Below are 17,810 nucleotides of genomic sequence, written 5' to 3' on the forward strand. Positions count from 1 at the left end.
GCTAAGATGGCGGCGGGCGCCGTCTCCGCGCGGGAGGGTGGCGAGGACGCCTTCCGCCGGCTCTTTCGCTTCTACCGGCGGTGGGAGGGCTCGGACCCTTCTGGGGCCATTGATTTCTCGAAGCCAGCGGCGCGGCAGGTAAACCGGACGGTAGTGCCCTACCACACCGCCAACGCACGCTCTTGTCTCTATGGTGACAGCTGCCCCTTCCGGGTTCTTGCACGTGCCGCCGCCCCCCCTTCTCTCCTCCACCCCCCGAACAGATTTTGCCTCTGTATTTGCAGCTGAGCAGGAATGTCGGATAGATGGATGGAGGTGGGAAGGCTCCTCTTGTGGCAGAACTGAAGTTATTGGGGGGGGGGGGTTAGGCCAGCCACCCACAACATGTGCGCTCAGGTGTGGAATTCCTCAGGTAGGGAGAGTGTCGAATTTTAATTTTAATTTTTAAAAGAGACTAGTACAGCATATCGCTGCATGCAAGCAGCCCCAAAAATATAATTCACACACGTGCAGTCTGAAGTAATACAGGATTCTGCTTTTTTTTGTATAAGGCGCATGAATTAACATATATGAAAAATCTAGACTGTTAGCCTTTTAACCAGCCATAAGAGAGATGCCAGCGGTTAAATCTGGAACGTTTAGTCTTCAAGGCAGTGCGCAGTATTACCGAAGTGTGGCTTTTCCACAAAATGACCATGCGTTTCTGATTGGTGTGTGCTTTTGGGATTGTTGGTGAAAGGGGTGAAGGAGAGTGGTAAACTGAATCCTCATGAACGGTTGTGGGCAGCTAGAGAAATGAAGTTCTTTTATTATAATAGTTTACAAATACTGATGATTTGTTTGTTCGTTTATGTCCCAGCTTTTCTCCCAGAAAAGTAGGTCATAAAAATTGAAGCAAACGTGGATAAAAGCATATAAAAGATAATAGTTCAATTACTTTTCAACTATTATCTTTCATATGCTTTTAGCTTTCTGTTTTTTATCCATGTTTGCTTTAACTATAAGAGAATTAGAATCATATGAAAACAAATCTAGTAAAGAAAAAAACAGTGCAGCACTACTAAAAGCCCTTTCCTTAAGAACAGTTAGCTCCCCCAAACCCACCAGAAGATTACAGTCTTCACTTCTTGGCAGAAGGATAATGAGGGAGCCAGTCTAGCCTCTCTAGTAAGGGAGTTCCAGCCTGGGAACAGTCACCAAGAAGGCCTCCCCCATGTCCCCACCAAACATGCCTGTGAGGGTGGCAGAATTGAAAGAAGGGCATCTCATGAAAATCTTGGAGCCCAGCCAGGTTCATTTGAGAGAAAATAGTTCTTTGGATAGCCTGGGCCTAAGTGTAGGCTGGTTGTCTTTAGGATATCTTTTTTTTTTGCTGCACAAGCAAAGATACATTTATTGATATTCATGGCATTTTCAAAAGATTAGCATCTTGCAGCTGCTACAGTTTACTGATCTGTCACCAGCATTCTAATCTTTTCCACTGAAGGGAAATGGTTACAGTCAGAAGTACAGTGGTACCTCAGGTTACAGACGCTTCAGGTTACAGACGCTTCAGGTTACAGACTCTGCTAATCCAGAAATAGTACATCGGGTTAAGAACTTTGCTTTAGGATGAGAACAGAAATTGTGCAGTGGCGGCGCGGCAGCAGTGGGAGGCCCCATTAGCTAAAATAGTGACTCAGGTTAAGAACAGTTTCAGGTTTCTGATTGGTTCTTACAAACACTGTGTAAAAGTTCTTTTGTGAATAAAACGACCTGGGCCAGGGGCTGGAGGTAGACAGAGAGAGATTATTATACGCACCCTTCCCAGAGTCTTGCTGGTTCAAACCTCTGTGTGTATTCTTATTAATCAAAGTTCAATCCTTCCTTTACTTTGTGAACGCCTCATTTGAGAAGCAGCCTGAAGATGTGTAACAAATGTTCTACCACTATGGCACCACATAATAAATGAAGTCATATCCATGTCTGAACATTTTTCTACTTGTTAATCATCTGGGTCAAAACTATATGTTACATACAGTACGATGTCGAGATTCTTTTTATATGACTGTTGCTGCAATTAGGTAGAAAACTAGTGGGGTGGGGAGGGCATTCTGTTTTTTCTCTGAATATCTCTCCCTTTAGCTAGTTCTGCTTTGGGTTCTTAAGTCTAAATCCTTTAAAGACTATTTATTTGTTTAAATATGTGATTTGTCTTGTATGAGCCTCAAGGCAATTTTACTATGCATCTTATCTGAGCTTAGGTTATTCTCTCTGAAAACTAAAGTTACAATCACTTTCTTGGTACTTAAGGGGCCGCTTTGTGGTTTTTTAACAATCAAGTGGCATGTACATTTTATGAAATAAATAACAGGGTAATCTTTTTACTGGTCACAGTGCCTTAGCCATTGTCTTGAAAAATAATTGGCAGTCTATACACATGACTGGAGAAGTAGTGATAATCTAGATGAATATGCAAATTTATGTGCACACTAAAAGACTCAGCCAAATTTAGTGGTGCCCAGATGAGCATTACCCTGCGAATAGAGTGCACATCCAAAACCATTTCTACATCCATATCAGCTGGTCTATGAATGGAAGCTTGCTTTTTCACAGGGATTTCCCTCATTGGATCAGGGCAATGGAGTTAAAGTTTGATAAAAGTGATTAAGGAGAATATGATATAAATTGTATGAAACTGCATAAAAAGAGGAATCTGAAATGATTAACTCTTTTTTTAATGCTAGATTTTTACAGTGCTTATTGAAAACAACACGAAACTTACTAAAAACTCTTTATATAGACCAGGGGTAGTCAACCTTTTTATACCTACCGCCCACTAATGCATCTTTCTTGATGGTGAAATTTTCTGACCGCCCACCAGTGCTCAATGGAAGGAGGATTCAGCTTGTGCTGTAGAACCCCCTGCTGCCCACCTAGAATCCTGAAACGCCACTCGGTAGGGACCAGGTTGACAACCTCTGATATAGACAAAAATTTCTTTGGAACTCATTGCTCTGCATCATCCTCTTGGTGTCCTAGAGCAGACTCGGTTGCCAGAAGCCTAGATGTTGTGATTGTTGTTCTCTGTTAATGTCTCCTGTTATTGAATTTGCTTTTGCAAATATTTGGAGGGCACCCTAATAGACTGTATAAGAATGCATAGACAATTGTCCTAATTTTGGAATACTGCTGTTGAATGTTTTTAATGTAGATTTCTTATCCCTTCGATTGTTCTTTAAAGCTGAAAGGAGAGACCTGTATCATGGCCCACTCACTTGTTTGGTACATCCACAGTGCCTCTGATTATCATCATCCTTGTCTGTGGCAAATATACAAATTACATTTGTTCTTCTCTGTGCTTGATTTTTTTTAATCAATGGGCTTTAAACACTGGTGACATGTCACAAAAGTTCAGTGTACCCTTGTAAGGAAACTGCATAGGTGTGCTCACTGTGTTATGCAGTTCTCCACTGTGTGTTCTGTCTCTTCCCTGTCTTTTTTTTAAAGCCTCTTTGCATTATTATCAGACATGTTGCAGAAAGGAAGATTCTGTCTTTCCTATTGCTTCTTACCCACCTCATCCCATTATCTTCTGACTGTTGCAGGAAATTAACTACTGAAGAGAAAATTAACAATAAAGGTGACATTTTCAGGGTGACAGAGGATTAACACTGTCTTCAGTAACAAAAGATCCCTTTTTATTTCATTAAGAATAACATATTAAAAGTGACTACTAGGTATTAACAATTTCCGACTAGCACCAGTGCTTAGACAGGTTTACTGGTCCTCAGTTAATACTGTAATGAGTGCTGTATAATTACAGCCCTCCCAAGGAGAATTTCTGTCACAGAAAGAAGCTCTTCAGACCTCAAGATTGCATAATTATGATTACCCTCTTATTTCTTCAGCATCGTTTGTAATTTCAATTAAAATCACATATCCACCAGAGTTGGAAACTAATGCATTATCCCAATTGAATTTGGGATTCTACTCTGCCACAGGCTATAAAATGTTGTGGCTTTCTAGCACTAGCAATCCTTGTGTTAATAGCCATAATCGTACATAATGTTGGGATTATGGTGCAGACAGAAAAGTGAGCTGTTTGTCAGAACGCTGTGACTTCAGGTTTCACAACCTACTGAATCAAGAAATAAAATGTGCCACAAAAACCATCATAGGTCCAGAGAAGCAACTGCTGCTTTATTGTCTATCTGACAGTTCCCCTGTAATGAAAACAAATACTATATTGCTTTGAAGAGCTGAAATTCTAAATATAGCACATGCCTCTGACTCAGGTATTTTACAACCTGGTAGATTTCAGGAAGCATCGCGAATCAGTGCGATAGGTATGCATCAATGGGAAAATTTGAGTGTAAGTTCAATTTCCTGGGTTTACTATTATTTCCATTTTAAAGCTATAGTAACTGACTCTAAAAGGTAGTAGGCACAATCCAGCAAACAGCCCCAGTACAACTAACATCAGGCCCACTTATTTCAGAAAAACACTATTAATTTTTGCTTCATTGTCCCCATTGACTTACTTTGATAACCCATTGAATTTAAAGGTAACAGTATCCAATGAACTCTGCTGGTAATCAAAATATTTTAGTGAACTTTTAGTATAAACTTGCCTTCTCCACAGAATATTTAAACTGGCAAGGTTCTTCCTCCCCTCAGCTGCTCTTTTTGAAGGCTGACTTTGAGAAATACCAAGGTGTTTTCTGAGCATGTCCAAACTCAGCACAAGATCTAGCTGGTTTCTCTGCTCTTGTTGGGAAAAGGCCCTGGAGAGATCCGTCAGGCAGCTTAGTAAGGGACAAGGTACCCTCAACTCTGAGCTAAGGAGGAAGTTTGGGGCTTATTTTTGTAGATGAACTTAGCCTCTCTGAAACGTATTGACATCACAGTCAAGACTCAGTTCCTTTCAAGGGGCAGAGTAGGGTTGGTGATGGGCACAACTCCTACTCGCTAATAAAATTCAGCCAGGTTCTGTGGGTCACGTTTCAGGTGTCTCATATTCAATTTTCCGCCACCAGATTGTCAGCTCTCCCCTGAGTTTTTCCTCAGTAAGTGATCACGATGCTTACAGAGCAGGACTGCGTCCAGTTAATCAATGGAAAGCCTATGGCCTCAAAAACTATCCAGGTGAGTGTGTTTGTATGACAAGCGAGGGGCAGGGGAGGACTTTTTTGATGTGGTGTTTGCTTCTCTCATTATTTATGATATAAATTTTATATGATCCAAATTTAGTTGGGCGAACAGTTTCTAGCAACCTGTATTGTTTCTGAAGGACATAGGTTGTAAACTTGTACGCTCTGTGTTCCTGCTGTTTCTCAGTGTTCTTTTCAGTGCTCACATGTATACAGGCCCTAACAATCTCTTCCCCATCCACCTTCATTTTTGTCTAGGGTTTATATTTATCCCAGATCCCTTCCTTCCGGGCTGCCAGCGTCACTGGGTGAAGCAGTGCCTGAAGACATACACCCAGAAGCCTAATGTGTGCAATTTGGATATGCACATGTCTTCTACAGAAACCACTGATCTGTGGGGGAAGAGTCAGCATCAGTTGCGGTATGTCCTGGTTCCAAATAATGATAAGGCAATTTGATAAAAGGTCATTTACATATCTCCTTTATATCCCAGTTCAATAATCACCGACCCCATCTGTATGAGTGCCATTGGTCATTCCCAGAGTTGGCTCATTCAACAACATTATGAATTCAAGCCTTTAGTGTCATCAGCCTAGTATTGTGGAATACTCTGCCAGTAGATACTGCAGGCACCTGCTGTTTCAGCTTTCAAATGCCTGCTGAAAGGTTGTATTCTGTCAGGGTTATTCAGCCAGTTGAGAGCATATCCACAATAATTTCTGATTTCAACTTTTTTATTCTTTTATTGTATTTTGTATTGTTTTAACTGCTCCGATTTTTTTATGAATAGTTATATATAAATATGTTTATAAGTAATAAAGTCTCTTAACTGTGTTTTAAGTGTCTGGTATTGTCTTTCGTTCTATTTAAGAATAACCAAGGAGCTAACGTATTTCTATTCAGATTATTTAACAGTAACCAACTTGTTCTTTGAAACAAACTAGGTATTTACAATTTTTTTTAAAAAAAATACACGGAAAATAACCCATTGATGTTTATCCATAGTGTACTAATTTCAAGAGACAGCTTTGTCTTGGTTGCTAACTATTCTCAGTGCTGGATTCATGAACGTAGAGGCCCTCTGTGCTGCTCTGTGCTGTTCATTCACCCTGTTACATGTGACTGTGTCAAAATTAGGGTTGTATAAGGAAATAAATAATAATAATAATAATAATAATAATAATAATAATAATATGCTTCCCTATTACCAGACAACTTTAGAACAATTCCTGCTGTAAGTCAGAGCAGGGGACAAATGCCGGCTCCCTCGGCCTGAAAAGCAAGATGAGCGCCACACCCCATAGTCGCCTTTGACTGGGCTTAACAATCCAGGGGTCCTTTACCTTTTACCTTTAGCTACTTATAGTGATGGGGAGAGTGGTAAGAAAAATCATATAAGCAGTTGAAAGTTTGGACTTAGCCAAGAAAGTGAAAGGCTTTCTCCCCTTTTCCCTCGAGGATTTCTTCTACCTCAACTTCTTTCTCTGAGGATTTTTTTGTCTTTGATTATTCTGTGAGCAGTAGAGGAAGCTGCGCTGCTCAAGCAGTTTTGGAGATACAATTTTTGCAGCATGGCAGTGAATTAACCTTATTTGTAGTTGTTTGACCTGAGTTTTTGACATTACAGTTGGGCATCCAGTCAAGCAAAGGGGCCAAAGGATTAAATGAGGCTGAAATGCACTTGCAGAGTAATGTAATTAAAACTTGTCATTATCTGCACATGGAGCCAGTTATTTGTAAAGGCTGCCGGTTCTATTTGACCCAGCAATGAAATTTAAATGCTGAAGTTTTACCTCTGTAAAACTTTCCTCCAGCACCAGGATAAAGGATTTCAACAGTGACTGTGTAATTGCCCTGGGAAGTCTTAAATGGTAAAGTCAGGTGATTTGCTCTTCTTTTCGGTTGTTATTTTAAAAGTGTTTTTATTGCCCAAATGTGGGCTTTTGGGCGTGTTCTCTGATTTTGATTTCTGAATTGACTTATAACGAGTTGGTGGTTTAGAAATACCCCAATAAAATAAATATTTGGAAGAATGTGTATTTCTGCTTTTAGGGTAATATGGTGTAGACCTCTTTCCATGGTCAAAGATGTTGGGTGTCTGCCTTGATCTGGTAGTTGCAAGCAGATCCCACTGACAAACTTTTAATATCCATTCTCTTTCGTTTTAGAGCTAATTTCATAGTGACCGAAGACAGTGATGCCATAATAACAATAGTAATAACAACAATAATATATTTCTTAAACCCTGCCCAACCAGCTGGGTTGCCCCAGCCATGGTGGGCAGCTTCCCAAAAAAATACAGAGGGAAAGAAAAAAGAAAGAAAGCATTATAAGCTTGAATATACCAAATTGAATTGCATACACACACAAAAACAACAACAACACAAAACTCAATGTAGGTGGACTCGGGAGACCTGGAGGCTTCCTTGCACCTTTCCACGCATAGCTCTGTGACCTACAGCCATTTCTTTGCTACTCTGGAGCTTCTGTAGTTTTCAAAGTTTTGCAGATGCATCTCAATTCTGCTGTGCAGCACTGTCTGCCATCTTAATTAGGGGCACCCTGCCAAGATGTGTCAGTGTTCTTCAACCAGATCTCCAAACTCACTTGCTGTTTCTCCTCCCACTCACCCAGCTCTTCCAGTGCTCTTTAATCCTGACCTGCAGTTCTCCCTGCTGCTTTGTTCTCAGCAGCATGGAATATCATATTAGGCACGACAGCAATTGCTTGTGAAGCTACGTGAAAATATGAAGACCTGAGCAGCTTACTAAAAATATGTCATGAACTTTGTGTCTCTCGGTCAACTACAACATAGTTTCTCTAGGCACTTAGAAAATTAATTTGCAAGTGCCAAATTCAGTGCAATTTGTCTGTGTCTTGGAAGCTTGGGGCTGCTTGTGGATCTCAGTGTCACAGGCAGTGCTAAAAGTTACTGCACAAAAGTAACTGGATTCCCCCCCCCCCCGGTGAGATTAAGGAAGGAAATGGGATAATCTATTCTGTTAAAAAAGGATAGTAGTAGTGGGTGCAAGTTGGATTTCTTCCTGTGCACTTAAAGATAGGGAGGCCCAGCTTTCCAGATCAGATACTGCTATTGAGATTATGTAACTTCAAGAATTGGTGGCCTGAATTTGTGTGCTTTTTTCTACCCACCCCATCTTGTTTTCCTTTTGTATTGTATCTATGGGTATTAAGCCTGCCAGCAGCTACTACCCTTTAAAAATATATCTGTACACTGCTTAGAAAATTTTAGGTTCTTCACAAGTGATAAATCATAATAAAGAATTTGAGCCACTTGGCACTATCATTTATCAAAATGCTCTGAACAGAGGCCCCCAAGTTGCGTGTCTTAGTATTTCATTGATTTGAAATGACAAGTTACAGGAACATGCAATTATCTGTGGATTGGGAAACATGATCTTTTTATCATTATCACATGCAATCCTACATGAATTCTGATAGGCAATCTGCCATATTGTTGCCAGAGAAAAATGGAATGGGTTTCATTTACTTTAGATTCAAAGATATTTCAAGATGGAACTTTAATTCCTCCAGTCAGACCAGCTCAGCTTTCCATTAAGCCTCTTACACAAATTGACATCTTTCCCAGTCTTGGAAATACTCATCTTATCCAGTTTTACTTCACCCTTCCATAGTTCCATTTCATTTTTCCAAAATACTTTCTGTGAATTGCCTTAATCGACCCTTCAGCTCACAGCCCATTTTTTTCGCTTTATATTTTTATCATTGAACCTATTGTTGAAAATGTAGCACAGGTCAAAACTCACTCACATTTGTACAAGTAATAATGAGAATCAAGCTTTATGGGCAGGCTTTTTTAAAGTTAAGGATTGTATTAAGCTGCATCAGAAACTTGGCTTTCTGTATGAAACTCTTGCAGAGATTCATAATTGAAATTGATTTTTTATTTTTTTTGGTAATTTTCTTTTGTATCTTTCCAGAAACAAAAGTTCCAGCAAACGGGCCTCAAAAACGTTACTGGAAAAGCTTCGCTGGGTGACTTTGGGTTACCATTATAACTGGAATACAAAGGTATTCAAGGACAACAGAGCCTCTTGGCAATGTATAACAGGAAGATAATATGATAGCAAATATTTGTTGATTTTATTTTTGCAGTGATTAGAAAATGTAAGCATAAAGTCACTGTGCAAGCTTTCTGCTAAAGGACACCATGGCTTCTTAAAGATATTGGAAGCCAAAACATTCTAATCAGATTGAAAACTTGAGGTAGAGTGAGAAAGAATTGTCTATCAGCATGCTGCAGACATGCTTAACCAAATGAGCCTGCAGCCTTATCTGCTTATTGTCTGGCCTTAATAAGAAATCCACCTATTCCCAGTCTTCTCATCAGAAACATTTAGCAAACCATATTGAGGTTTCTAGTTCAGGGAAGTTTGTATTTAGGAATTTGTGGGAAAGATTCTGGACTATGTCACCCCTGTGTGAAAAATATTAATCGTCATGTCTGATATACTGAGTGTCTTGATTTTTGTTCCTGGGTCTGAACTACAAAATCACTGTTGCAACCGCTAGCACTAACTGAGCTTCTTGTTGGCAATAGCAGAGGAAGTGACAGTTGAGGCTCTAAAGCCCATTTTGAATGGATGTTACACTTGGAACTCCAGTAGGGGAAGCTGCCTAATCTGCTCCCCACCTCAGCTTTGGAAAGGAGATAGTGGGCTCCAACACAGCCAGGCATTGACCTAAAACTCACTTTAAGTCACGACTGGATGTGTTCATAGGATGGCTTTGTTCCTCTGCAATTCTGTTTGCGTATTTGTTGTTGTTCTTTTGCTCCTTCACCAGAAATATTCAGCCAACCACTATACGCCTTTTCCATCTGACTTGGCTTTCCTCTCGGAGCAAGTGGCTAAAGCTTGTGGTTTTCCACGTTTCCAAGCGGAAGCAGGAATCCTCAACTACTATCACTTTGATTCATCTCTGGGAATTCACGTGGATGAGTCCGAATTGGACTATTCTCAACCGCTTCTATCATTCTGGTAGGCTACCCAAACATTTTGTAGAAGGCAGCGTACACCTTTCATCTTCTAGCTAATGCATCTTGATTAAAGGGTACAAATGACAGGTTTCATGTGGCAAGCGCAAACTTCCTGCCTCTGGAAGTATGAAGTGTAGGGAAATAGGGCAGATCAAGATCATGGGCAGCAACCGACTACTGATCCAGAATAGTAGGATTGCTGAAGTCTATGGGAGCCATTGTTTATTTCATTTATAAACATTGATTCCATATCCCGCCCCCCAATAACAGCCCTGTAGGCTAGCCTGTCAATTCACCTTTGTCCATCCCAACATTCCGCACTGTTCCTGAGTTTCTTCTCTGTAAACTGAGGTCAGACTGCAAGTGAAGGCTACAACCCAAAATAGAAGACCTATTCTGTGGAAGAAGCAGGGAAGGAGTACTTCTTAATGCTTCTTTTTCTTTACTGTTTACATTGGGGAAAGTGCCAATATATAATTTCTATTATTGGGGTTAGAATGGAGAGGGAATTTTAGCAGAAAAATCACCACTTGGGAGATAGTTGAGAAACACCCCACCAAGCCTTCATGGCTGGGTTTTGTAAAAGAAAATAATAACACCTGGGACAAGCTACGTGCTGTCAGGTGTCCTGTGTGGTTTGGCCCTGCGAATAACTTTGACCATTATATAAGAACAGGGCAAGCTCACCCATGAGACAAGGTGAGGCCACCGCCTCGGGTGGCAGGATCCACAGCGGCAGCAGATCCCAATGTAGATCTTTAGTCTCCCCCCACCCTTGTTTCTGATGTAGATCTTCACTAACCCTTCTTCAATGATAGGGAGTAGGACACCATTTTGCAATTTGCCTCAGGTGCTAATATGTTTTGGAAGTTGCCCCATCCCTGTGAAACACCCTCCCTTCAGATGTCAAGGAGATAAAGAACTATATGACTTTTAGAAGACATCTGAAGGCTGCCCTGTATTGGGAAGCCTTTAATGTTTGATGTTTTATTATGTTTCAATATACAGTGGTACCTCAGGTTAAGTACTTAATTCGTTCCGGAGGTCTGTACTTAACCTGAAACTGTTCTTAACCTGAAGCACCACTTTAGCTAATGGGGCCTCCTGCTGCCGCCGCGCGATTTCTGTTCTCATTCTGAAGCAAAGTTCTTAACCTGAAGCACTATTTCTGGATTAGCAGAGTCTGTAACCTGAAGCGTATGTAACCTGAAGCGTATGTAACCCGAGGTACCACTGTATGCTGTAAGCCGCCCAGAGCAGCTGGGGAAACAAAGCCAGATGGGTGGGGTATAATTAGCGACATTATTATTATTATTATTTATTAAGTCAGGTCCATCTAGGTCAGAATTGTGCGCTGACTGGCAGCGGCTATCCAGGATTTCAGGCAGGGGTGTCTCCCAGACCAACCTGGAAATGCCAGGGATCAAACCTGGGACCTTCTGAATGTAAAGCAGATGTTCTGCCACTGAGCTACAGCTCTTTCCCTAATAAACGTGTTAAAAGTACCATAAGAGGAAGGGTGTGGGGAGCTGTTTGTTTGCTTTAGAGTTGAATGAGATAACACTTTGGAAAGTGCATATGTATTATGTAAATTATAACATCAAAAGAATGAATATAGCACAACACGTGTGGTCTTTATGTGTGCCAAGTTGCAGTGGAACTTCCACCTTGCCTATTGAGAAGAGAATAGCTGGTAAAATCTTCCCATAGCTACAGTTTTACTAACTGCCTTCCCTCTTTTTCCTCTGTTTAGTTTTGGACAGTCATCCATATTCTTGTTAGGGGGGCTGAAACGAGATGAAGCCCCTGTGGCCATGTTCATGCACAGCGGGGACATGATGATCATGTCCGGCTTCAGCCGCCTGCTGTACCACGCAGTCCCCAGGATTCTGCCCAACCTGGAGGGGAAGCCTTTGCCTTCTTGCCTGGAACTGCCTCTCCCTGCTGACCTTCCTGAAGACTCTGTTATGGAGCCCTGCTCTCAGGAGGACTGGCAAGTCTGTGCCAAGTATCTGCAAGCATCCCGTGTCAACATGACTGTCAGGCAAGTGCTTGCTGAAGGTCAGAGCTTCCCAATTGAAGCCAGGACAGGGAGAGACCTGGATGCTTCCTCCGTAGGCTCTTGTCATGAGGAGCACAGTGAAATAAAAAAGCACAAGTCTGATTCGGGCAGCTGAAACCTGGCCATATGGAGCAGCAACATACGAAGTGGATGTGTAACAAAATGTTTTGAACTTTGTGGGCAAAGTACATGGCTCGGACCAAAAGACTATTTGTGTTGTGTTATCTCCCAAGGTCACACAACTAAAGAATGTCACTCCAGTGCTTTGGTTAACACCATCTGAATATAATATATATTCCCTGACTTACAGCTGTCTTGTTACTCACTGTTACAAGTGACATCTTTTAGAAGACATCTGAAGGCAGCCCTGTTTAGGGAAGTTTTTAATATCTGATGTTTTATTATAATTTAATTTTTTTGTTGGAAGCTGCCCAGAGTGGCTGGAGAAACCCAGCCAGATGGGCGGGGTATGTATGTATGTATGTATGTATGTATGTATAAATAAATAAATTATTATTATTATTATTATTATTATTATTATTATTATTATTATTATTTATTATTATTATTATTATTATTGCTGCTGCTGCTACTGTAAGATATTAGGACTGGAGGGAGGCACCAGCCAAAGGAGCAGCTGTTAAGTTTCAGATTTTTGCAACCCTAGGTCATGCCTAAAATAAGCAGGTATGGGTCTGTTTCCTGCCTAGGCGGGAGGCCATAAGGGGAACCCAGAGGAGGGAATGTTACAGATAAATAATAAACCAAATTTTAACTTTGTTTCATACTGAAATGGCCATTCAAAGACACTTTGCTTGCAGCACAGTGTACATCCATTCATACTGCTAGCCTGAAGTCCTGCTGTGTTGTCTAGAGAGACCTGCTGTATGCCTTGCAATGTGCTTATTACCTACTGACTGATACCAAGGGTTCATTTTGAGGGTGGGATGAGGCTTTTATTTAAAACAACCTCCCTTTCTCGGAGGAAAATAATTAGGGACTGTGTAGTGATTTTTCTATTCAATATGTCCTTTTCTTCCCCTTGTCTCTGAATACTAAAACTGCCCTGTTCCATCAGCGTCAGGCCGTTTGGCTGCCTGCATAATGCAATCTTTGCAGTCTGCCTCCTTCAGGAGCAAGCAGAAGAGAATGACTTTACAAACAGGAACAATGAAGTTGTAGATGAAGCGCCCAGAAAGAAAATTAATCAGCGACTATCTCTATTGCCCAAAAGGTAAATATATTGAAACAAATAAGGACAACACAGTCTTCAGTGCCCATCTGTTTTAGGATTCCGACTTCCCTATCTGGTTTTTAATGCAATTTTAATTGCCAGAGTGCAGCGCTCTGTCCCAGGGGTGTTTTGTCGCACTTTTCCCATGAATAAGCTTACTCTGTTTTAAATTAAAGATCCCTATCTGTCTTGGAAGGCTGTTTCTCTCTCTTTCCTCCTCCCCTCCTCCTTTTTGCTTAGTTATTTTGTTCATGCTGCAGTATTGTTCATGCTGCCTTGAGCAACTCTCACCTTTTCCTTCAGGCTGTGTCTAGCTCTGCTGTTCCTGATATCCCCCAGCAGAACAAGGAGTATCTGTTCACCTCTACATGGCTAAACTCTGAGGAAGTTGGACATTTCTTTGCAATGCTCGACCATGGTGTGGGTTTGGTATAGTCCTCCATATATCTCTCTGGGCTATTCATTGCTGTGGTGCATCAAGATTTTCAAAAGAAAACAACTGGCACCTGTTTTCAGAAGTTAGGCTTGCATTTCATTAATGGTTCAAAGTCTTTTCTGTGCAGGCATTCAATATGGAATGATATTAATAAATTAGTTTTCCTGAGATAACATGTGAGGGTACACAAAGGAAGAACTGAATTCTCTTTCACATTGAGACTCAGAACAGCCAACATTTGCCAGCAAATGCAGCTGGGAGCTGCATCCAGTCATGACTCTCTGACATGCTTGTTGTGCTCACTCTTAGCATTTCCAGGGGAATACTTAAGCTTTCTTCTGAGTAAGCATGCATAGGGTTACACTGTTAAAATGTTTGGGGTATATACTTATAAAACTATAATGTGTACAGTAGCTCACAGATCTCCCATATAAAGTATGTACCTGAGATGGCCACTTCTGCTTGTTGTGGAAAGAAGGGGGGTGTTTAGGTTTACCTTAAAAGAGGTTGGCTGCCTGCTGTCAATTAGTGCAGGTCAGCTAATCCCGGACCTTTTTAAATTGTGCTCAATGTGGCTGCCTATCATTTTATTTAACAAACAGTGTGTGTGTGTGTGTGTGTGTGTGTGTATACACACACACACACAGCGTGAGTGGCGCTGTGGTCTAAACCACAGAGCCTAGGGCTTGCTGATCAGAAGGTCGGCGGTTCGAATCCCCACGACGGGGTGAGCTCCTGTTGCTCAGTCCCTGCTCTTGCCAACCTAACAGTTCAAAAGCACGTCAAAGTGCAAGTAGATAAATAGGTACCACTCCGGTTGGAAGGTAAACGGCATTTCCGTGCGCTGCTCTGGTTCGCCAGAAGCGGCTTAGTCATGCTGGCCACATGACCCGGAAGCTGTACACCGGCTCCCTCGGCCAATAAAGCGAGATGAGCGCCGCAACCCCAGAGTCGTTCACGACTAGACCTAATGGTCAGGGGTCTCTTTACCTATATACCATTTAATTGTAAGAATGCCTCTAAGTCGTTTACGACCTTATAAGCATGACTGAAACCTGGTGGGATGAGACTCATGACTGGAATGTAGGAATTGTGGGGTATAGCCTGTTCAAAAGGAATAGACCAAACAGGAAGGGGGGAGGAATAGCATTGTATATAAAGGATGTGTATACTTGTGAAGAAATCCATGATCTGGAGCATGAAAAGCAGATTGAGAGTATATGGGTAAAAATTGTAGGAGAGAGAAACAATGGTGCCCTTACTATGGGTGTCTGCTATTGACCGCCTAGCCAGACTGAAGCCTTGGATGATGCCTTATTAGAGCAGATTACCAAACATTTGAAAAGGAGAGAAATAGTAATCATGGGGGACTTCAACTTCCCTGATAGCTGTTGGGACTCAAACTCTGCCAAGAGTGTAAGGTCTGACAAATTCCTCCATTGCCTCTATTGTCTGACAAATTCCTCCAATTTCATTTCCCAGAAGGTGGAAGAACCGACAAGGGGATCATCTATCTTGGACCTGGTTCTCACCAATAGGGAGGAACTGATTAATGAGGTGGAAGTGCCTGGAAATTTGGGAGGAAGTGATCATATTATCCTGGGTTTCAGGATACAGAGGCAAGGGAAAACTGAGTGTAGTCGGACACACACACTGGATTTTAAGAAGGCCAATTTTGAAAAGCTGAAGGAACTACTGGGTGTGATCCTGTGGTCAGAAATACTCAATGAGAGAGGGATCCACAAAGGATAGGAATTTCTAAAAAGAGAAATATTGAAGGCCCAAATGCATACAATACCAACAAGAAAGAAAAGTGGGAGGCATGTAAGGAAACCGGTGTGGCTGCCTAAGGAGCTTACAGTTGAGTTGGAGTTAAGAAGGGCATGTATAAGAAATGGAAGAAAGAGGAAATCACAAAGGAGGAGTATACATGAGTAGCCAACAGCTGCAGAGGGAAAGTCAGGCTGGCTAAAGCTCAGAATGAGCTCAGGCTTGCAAGACAGGTTAGAAATAATAATAAAAGGTTTCTTCAGTGGTAGGTCCTCTGCATGGGGAATGCGGAGAAATGCTATTGGGTGACAGAGAAAACGTGGAACTACTCAACACCACTATTCAGTGCCGTCTTATTAAGCACCTTGAATTACCTGAGAAAAGTATCCTTCCCGCTTTGCATTTTCCGAAGGAGATTGAGAGAAGTAGTGTCCTGTAGCAGGGCTCCTGGGAGTCTGGTTTCCCAAGGGAGTCTGCTAAGCATCCATTCCTTTCTTTGTTAGTTAGGTGCTTGAGGAAGAGATAAGGAACTTTTTTTCTCATTAACAGAAAGGTCCTGTTGATTACAGAAGAGGGAAGAACAAACTATAGTTTGCTGTGGCACATTACAGCCATAATGAGGCTCAGAAGAGCCAACTGATGAGTATTGGAGATGGTTATTGATTTTTAAATGATGGAAGATTCAGCACACAGAAGTGAATCTAGGAGCCAGACTCATTCTTCATGCCATGTTTCTTGGTTACATATAGTCAGCACAGCACAAAGAGAGGGGAGTACAGTACGTTCTTGGCATCCGTCCGTCTTGGGAGACAATAGAGGAGTGCACCTTTGAAGGTGAAGCTACCCCTCCCAGTTTGTTGCCATCTGCAAATTTGATGAGCATCCCCTCAATTCCTTCAGCTAAGTTGTTTGAATCGGAGCAAACGGAGCAAATTGGGTTTTCTGTGGGTTGCCGTTTGCTCCAGTGCAGCAGTAAAATGGTTTGGGGTTTTTTTAAGGGAAAGTGCCAGAGCTAAAATAAAATAAAAAGACAACTTGGACATGCGGCATTAAAGTGGAGACCTGTGACTGGAAAGCATGGTGCAAAAAAGAAGTCTGGATGAGCCCTTAGATTCTATTTAAGTCTGTTTGCCAGTCTCTTTGACCTCTTTGGGTTGTTTTTGTCGGGAATCAAGCCTTTATCAGGAGAAACTGGCAACTCTCCCAGGCACCCGACTTGATCTCCTGTTGACCTCCCTGTCTGCATTCCCCAGCAAGATCCAGGCAGAGGTTGCGATAGGCGATCCTTCTCATCGTGAGAAGGACACACCCCTCTTTCTGCCCCCCCCCCCGGGCAGGGGAAAGAGATAGACAGAAAACGTATTTACATGCCTTTATTTCTGTCTTTGCAGCGTTACAAAAAACATCACTGCTCTCTTCAAATTCCGGCAGTCGAGAATGAAACTCCTCCTGTACTTCCTATACAGCTCATATTACACTCTGAGCTAATTCCGGTGCTTCGCACTGTGAATAGACTGTCCCTCTGTTTCCCACGGAACAGTCCCAACATTCCCATTATGTTTTGCTTTCAAGCTACCAGCAGCTCACGGGTGCATTGCTTCTATATCGTAACAGTTTTCCCCTCAGACTATTTAACAGGTTCTGCCTGGGGCCAGTTTAGTTTCTGGACTCAGTTCAGAGCGCTGGTGTTAACATAAAGCTTCTGGACCCCAATACCTCAAGGACTGCTGTTCCCTATAGGAAGGGTCAGAGGGCCTTTTCAGTGGTGGTCCCTCACTTGTAGAAGTCTGTACCTAGGGAGGCATGACTGGCACCAACTAAATCTATTTTTAGGTGCCAGGCTTTTGGTCCTCAATTTGAAGGATTTCAGGAACTTGCAGTCTCTTTTAGTGGGGCAGGACATGTCTTTTATTTATACAGATGTGTTTTTTAGGTTTTGATCAGTTGTGCTTGTTGTAATTGTTTCAGTGTTTAAGTCACTTTGGGCTGCTTTTGTGAGGAAAGCGACTAATTGTTATTGTTATTGTTGTTTAGTCGTTTAGTCGTGTCTGACTCTTCGTGACCCCATGGACCAGAGCACGCCAGGCACTTCTGTCTTCCACTGCCTCCCGCAGTTTGGTCAGACTCATGTTTGTAGCTTCGAGAACACTATCCAA

General features: G+C 41.9%; 1 protein-coding gene across 2 annotated transcripts; it reads left to right on the forward strand.

The window, feature by feature from the left end:
• Window positions 1–6: 6 nt before the first annotated feature.
• Window positions 7–12,739, forward strand: ALKBH1 (alkB homolog 1, histone H2A dioxygenase). 2 transcript variants are annotated; one of them, XM_028718529.2, is made up of 6 exons: window positions 7–138; window positions 5,019–5,127; window positions 5,391–5,553; window positions 9,095–9,185; window positions 9,960–10,153; window positions 11,906–12,739. In XM_028718529.2, the coding sequence occupies exons 1-6, from the start codon at window positions 7–9 to the stop codon at window positions 12,327–12,329; spliced, it is 1,113 nt and encodes a 370-aa protein (XP_028574362.2). In that variant the 3' UTR covers window positions 12,330–12,739. The 2 variants fall into 2 exon arrangements, with proteins under 2 accessions (XP_028574362.2, XP_077781432.1); XM_077925306.1 differs by lacking the exons at window positions 7–138; window positions 9,095–9,185; window positions 9,960–10,153 and adding an exon at window positions 145–412.
• The last annotated feature ends 5,071 nt before the right edge of the window (window positions 12,740–17,810 follow it).

The sequence above is a fragment of the Podarcis muralis genome, chromosome 1 (genome assembly GCF_964188315.1).
Source record: "Podarcis muralis chromosome 1, rPodMur119.hap1.1, whole genome shotgun sequence".
Lineage (NCBI taxonomy): Eukaryota > Metazoa > Chordata > Lepidosauria > Squamata > Lacertidae > Podarcis > Podarcis muralis.